Here is a 6,000-nt window from a genome sequence, read left to right on the forward strand (position 1 = left end):
CACAAACCAGTGGTATCTGAGAATGACCCAGCCACTCGGCGTGCAGGGTGAAGGCGAGGACTGAGAAGGCAAATGCGAGAGCACGGTGGAGGCATTCTGGAGGTGACGCTGGTCTTCCCTCCGCACCACAGACTGTTAGGGCTGCAGATTACTCATTCCAATGGCCTCAATATATACCAAGAGAAGAGAGATCCAGAGAGGGGAAAATGAGTCTGTTAAAGTCCCATAGCAGTTCTGAAAATAAAACCCAAATGGGCCTTCCTCCTTGCCCACGTCTTCCCTCTCGCTGTCCACGGGAGGTCCATATCCTTCCGGGCATCCGTATAAAGACTGAGGAGTAACGCATCCATAGGGCAGGCAGCAGGCAAAAGGCAGTGCCCTTCAAAAGCACTAGGAAGGCCAAGTTCATTTTGGTACCCCATCTGCCACGCGCCATCCTAGCTCCCACAGACCTGCTTCCATGAGAGCCCAGATGGTCACGTGCACTTTTCCTGGCTGGGCTAAGGGGACAGAGAGCATTAGCAGAGGTTCGGAATGGGAATTGTGGGTATTCTTCAGGATCATAGATGAATGTCTGATACTAAACTTGTGCCCTTATATCTTAACCCCAAACACATATGCATGCACACACTCTTTCCCTCTGAACCAAAAGAAAGACAGAAAAAATGTAGAGGAGTGTTTCTCAAGCTTCATGAGCATAGAAAGCAGAGAGATCCTGAGATGTGAATTCTGATTCAGCAGGTCTGGGACAGCGCCTGAGGTTCCCACCCTCATAACCGCCTCCCGGGGACTCCACACTGCCGTGCTGAGGCCCACACACAGAGCAGCCGGGGGCAGACGTTACACAAGATGTGTGATCTTGGAATCAGACACATCTGGGTTTCAATTCGGGTTTCGCCATGGAGGAGCTTGGATGCTTGGACTGGTTTCCTAACTTCACGCCGCCTCAACTGCCTCGTCTCTCAAATGGAAATAAGAATAGCTAAGAAGCACTTGATGATGATTACATAAGTTAATGACGTGAAGGTTTTAGCACACCGTCTGGTATAGTATAATAAGGGCTTGATAAATGTCCGTTGCTGGCTGCCTCTAAGATCCACGAGGGCGGGGGCAGCATCTGTCTGGCTCGCTGCCAAAAGCTCAATGGCTGGGTCGTAGTAGGTGCTCCCTGGGTGTGGAAAAATGAATAAATGCATCTACAACCCACCCACACATAAGCTCAGTATTTACACACTCCCTTGGTTCTGTGGCTCTCTGCAGAAAAACATGTAACATTTAGAACACCCGAACACTCTCGCCAGTGACAAACCACCCTCTCATAGAATCAACTTCTACTTTAACCGCCACGCTTAACTACTGCTGAGAAACATATCATTTGTGACGGCCATAAAGACTTGAGAAAAAATCTCCACTGTAAACAAATGAAGACAACATCAGTCAGGAATCTGAAGATCACCAGGAGAGATGACTGCCTTGCTCATTATCTACGTGGCTGGCTGCACACCGATGTTATGACAAACTTAATTCTAAAACTAAGTCCCCCTCCCAACCCAATGCAGGCTTGCAAGGAGAGACAAAACAAACCGCGGGAGGCAAGACTACTTTTTAAATGGCCACCAGGCCAGCAGTGATGCATTATCTTGCAAATGCACACACTGGCCCAGGAAAAAATAGAAACCAAAGAACTGCTATCACGTGGTGGAGCTTAATCTTTTAAGTCAAAGGCAGACAAATGAGCGAAGCCAAAACTGTTCAACAACCTCAGATCATCTTGAGGCATATCATAAAGTAAGTGGCATCATTCAAACAGATCCCGTTTCAGGGAGGCGCAGTGCACAGCGTGTAGCAAGAAGGGAATACGATTGCCACCTACAGACAGAACTGGCACTCCCATTGCAAGAGCTGGCCAATCGCATTTTAAGGTGAAAAAAAAAATGCAACGAAGTCACCTCCCTCCAACCTCTTCCAAACCACCACGCCACATTACTTCATTTAGAATTACTTTCAAGTCATACAATCATCTCTAGGCATCCTGCCTCTTCATTATCATCATCCTACTTCTGATTTCCCAGAAACTCTGTGCCATTCAGCTCCTCATACGCTCTCTGAGAGCCAAAGAGAACGCAAGCCAGCGCATTGCAAGCAGGCAAAAGCCCCAGCGTGGAAGTACGAACCTGCTTACCTGGTATGAAGGGGACCACGCGGAATATATCAGACAGCCTGCTGTTCACTGGTTCGTACGGGGAATCTTCAAGCAGATCATTTCCTGAAAGCAGAAGAAAGATGGGGCTCGGAGAGGGAACACACACATATTCCAGGCAGTTTTTGTTACTGAAAGTGAATTCTAATTATGTTGCGATTGGGGAGCAAAAAAGATGCTGAAACTTTCAAAGGTTTCAAATGCCTCTCTTTGGCTTCGGTTGTTTTTCTTCCCCTCTGCCTTTGTTGTCCTTGCTGTCCCCAGAGAGCCATGGAAACACTGAAGAACGACCCTGCCTGATCTTGCCCTGATCTTGCCCCCAAACTCTCCTACTTTTGCAAAGGAATGAAATCAGCGAGAAAGAAACTAGGATATCACATGCCTAGCTTGCTTCCAGGAGCCAATGGAAGAAAGGGGATTCAAATGAAGCCCCCATTCGTTTATTCCCAAAATGTGGCATGTGGTCAGAGAGCAGGAACCCTGGCTATTAAACAGTCAGCCTTGGAAACAGGTTTTCGGGAGAGGCTCCGGCGGAAGTGGCAGCTGATAAGCCAATTCTGTTTATTGCAAATTTTTTGGTGTGAGTCTCAGCGGGGGATGAATGCACTGGGTGTCTGTGTTCCATTTACAAGCAAGACCTACATCTGTCACCCAAGGACCAAAAAACTGCCATGGGAGCGGATGGTGGTGACAAGTGTTCCCTCTCCGAGCCACTTCTATGTTAACCAAGGCTGAACCGCAGCAGCTGGTTCGAGACTCAGCTAATCTAAGATGACAAATGGTTTTTCCCACAGCAGCCTTTGGTCAGGTTGGGGGTGGGGGGCAAAGATAGAATAGATTCTACTGGACTTTTAGTGCTTAATTCTTTATCTTATGTCAGACGAGACAGAAGGACAGAATAAAGGCGGAAACTCCAGGCCAGAGGCAGTGCAAGTCTTTGTATAAATCTGGGAAGCCCTCTCTCCTTACAGAGAAGTTGCGGTTCCTCGGGTGGCCTTTAATGGCTTCCTACCCCCTGCTCTGACCAGGTTTCGAAAGAAGAAATCAGCAGGGCCTCGTGGTGTCCCCCTTACTCCCTTATGGGTTTTCCAACAGCCAGGCCCAACAACGCAGCTGGGGAGGCGGCAAACACCAGCTGCTGCTGTCCCTGGGGGCCAATGAAAGGTCCTCATTCTGCAGCTGGGGAGACGCGAGTGGAGGATGAGGTCAGCCAGTCCCCGGGGCGGGAGGGGGAGCGAGCGCGGTGGGCGCGTACCCTGCAGGCTCTGGTACATGCTCCAATAGATGCGCAGGCAGTTCTTCTCCTTCTTCATACCCCGCTTGCAGCGGCAGTTGTAGAGCGACTTCTGTTTGAGGGCCTCCATGGCGCTGCGGCACTCGTCCTTGGCCTCCAGGCCGGACGTCAGGCTGAAGTTGGTCTCCTTGCCTGCCACGCACTGCCTCAGTGTGCGGTACTTGGTGCTGCAGCTCTGCTCCTTCAGGCACTGGTCGCTGGCTTTCACACAGTCCAGGCGGTCCCCGCCACTCACCTCCGCGGACAGGAGCACGTCTGCGGGTGGAGGGGAGGGAGCGTGAGTGCGGCTGGCCCCTGCCCGGCCGCTCCTGCCCCCCGGAAGGGCGCGTGCTGGTCTAGGCTCCCGGGGCGACCTATGCAGGCAGCGCCCCCCACATACACACACACACATTACACCCGCGAGTCCATTTTCCTTCCCCGGGACCTCCTGCCCCTTGGTCTCCCCCCACCCCACCCTCCCGAGCCCCTGAGGTTTACGGACTTTTCGGGGTTTACCGGAGAGCTGGCGCGGTCCACCGTGCGCGCCGACCCCGCAGCCCCAGGGCAGACCTGCCGGAGGCCCAGGCTCCAGCATCTCGCTTGGCCAGGTCCGCCTGAAGCCGGGGGGTGGGGGTCCCAGAAGAGGAGAGCGTCGGCTGACTGGGCTCTGGGAGCACGGGGGGCGAGCCCCGGTCCACGGCCCGCCCGGTGGGGAGCACGGGGGGGTGCTGCTCGGGAAAAAGTTTTCCCTTCCAAGTTTGTCTTCTGGCCTGATGCCCGCCCACGCCCCACCTGCGAGCTCCCTGGGACTCGCACGAGGGTCTGCCTGCTCCGCAGGACGGAGGACTCGCACCCCTTTATTTCCGCCAGGCTTGGTCATTAAAAACCACAGAAAAGAAAAACCAAGCACGAAAGCTGCGGGCAAGTGCGCGCAGACACCGCCTCCCCAGGCTGAGGTGCTTAGGATTCGTGATCCCCTTCCCCAAAACGAAACTTCACCTTCCCACACCCAGCGCACCCTGCGCCCAGAGGACTCCGAGAGAAGACTCAGCGGGTAAGAAATCCAGCGGCAGCCTCGACTTACCCAAAAGCGGCAGCACGAAGTACAGAGTCGCCAGGAACATGGTGCCGGCCCGCAGTTGGTCCCCACCCCCCCAAAAAAAATCCCGAGCTGCAGCCGGTTCTCGCCGAGGGAACTCAGCATGCAGTGATCCCTGAACGGCCGCGCTGCTCTGGCCGCCCAAAGTTCAGCTCCATCCAGTACGAGAGGAAACTCCGGTGTCCGTCTGCAGCCACAGCCGCGGGCGACTCAGCTCCAGGCGGGCGGCTGGCGCGAGAGCGGGAGGCGGTTCCGCTTCTAGGGGTTCAGGTCCGACCCAACCTGGAAGGAAGAGCGCGCTCTGAAATGAGGGCCCAGAGGGCTGGAGCTTCCCCTGCCCCTCTGCCCTCTTCTGCTCCCGCCTTGAAGTACTTTCCAGAGCCCGAGTGAAGGCCCACCCCTACCCGTGTCTGGGCGCGGGGCGGGGGCACTGGGTGTGCGTGTGCCTATATTCCGCGGAGCCGCCTGCACCCACAGAGGGCGGCTGGAGAGGCCAGACGCAGGCTCCCAAAGTCCAAAGGGGTGTCTATCTGGTCCGACCCAAGAGGCTGAACGCAAGCAAATAAATAAATAACGTTACTTTCCGAGCGCTGAGAGCGGAGCCGGCTGCTGCCGGGAGTGGAAGCACTCGGCGGCGGTGGCGGCGGCTCTCTCGGCAGCCCTGGCGCGGAAAGAGCCCCTTCTCCCGGGAAGTTCGCCGCCCCCTCTTTGCGCCAGCTCGCTGGCTCCGCGGCCAGTCCTCCCCACCCAAACCACCAATCGCTGCCCCCCATCGCCGTATCCCCTCCTCCCCGGCTCGCTTTCTTTCACAGGCAGCCGGGCGAGAGGAAACAGAAGTCCCAGCTCCAGCTGAAAACCGGCTGATGCGTCCCTACCCTCCGCGCGCGTACTCAGCTCCCTCCCCAACGTCCATCCGCTAACACACAAGCCTAGCGCCCGGGACTCCGGCGCATCAGCGCCACCAGCCTCGGCCAGCGCACCAGCCTGCAGCCCCGAGCGCCAGGGCAGGTGCAGCCTCGCTCGAGTCCCCGGTCCCCAAAGTTGAGGGGCGCCTGCAAGCGGGGAAGAGGTGTGTGGGAGAGCGACAGTAGGTTCCCAAATCTAGAGGAAGAGAAAACTATCTCCAAATGCCACCAACCTGGACTCAACCGACCGTGCCCAGCTGCAGCGAGGAACCAGTTTGTTTATTTATTTATTTTAGGGGGTGTCCCCGCCCCCCTTCTTCCCTTTCCGGGCTCATTTGTCTGCGCTAGGAAGAAAGATGCGGCAGTCTTCGAGAGCTCGGAGGATCTAGCTGGGCCAGGACGGTTTCCGAGCAGAGCCCCCTAGGGCTCTGATGCGGGTTAGGGATGTTAGTGGTTACTGGGAGCTGCGCGGAAGATAGCGTGTTCGGAGACCAGGAGACCCTGGGCCTTCTCCTGCTCCCTC

The 6,000-nt window shown here is 55.6% G+C and overlaps 1 protein-coding gene across 3 annotated transcripts in view; it reads right to left on the reverse strand.

Moving 5' to 3' along the window:
* Positions 1-5,800, reverse strand: part of GFRA1 (GDNF family receptor alpha 1) — a 199,627-nt gene extending 193,827 nt beyond the window's left edge. Inside the window, exons 1-4 of one of the 3 annotated variants that reach the window (XM_036027366.1) lie at positions 5,711-5,800; positions 4,558-4,854; positions 3,456-3,749; positions 2,183-2,266 (exon numbers count right to left, since the gene is read on the reverse strand). In XM_036027366.1, the coding sequence (XP_035883259.1) occupies positions 2,183-2,266; positions 3,456-3,749; positions 4,558-4,597 (418 nt within the window). In that variant the 5' untranslated portion in view covers positions 4,598-4,854; positions 5,711-5,800. Of the gene's footprint in view, positions 1-2,182; positions 2,267-3,455; positions 3,750-4,557; positions 5,285-5,710 lie in introns of those variants that run through there. The other 2 variants (XM_028513019.2, XM_028513020.2) reach the window with 2 other exon arrangements.
* Between the last annotated feature and the right edge of the window lie 200 nt (positions 5,801-6,000).

This window comes from Phyllostomus discolor, chromosome 5 (genome assembly GCF_004126475.2).
Source record: "Phyllostomus discolor isolate MPI-MPIP mPhyDis1 chromosome 5, mPhyDis1.pri.v3, whole genome shotgun sequence".
NCBI lineage: Eukaryota > Metazoa > Chordata > Mammalia > Chiroptera > Phyllostomidae > Phyllostomus > Phyllostomus discolor.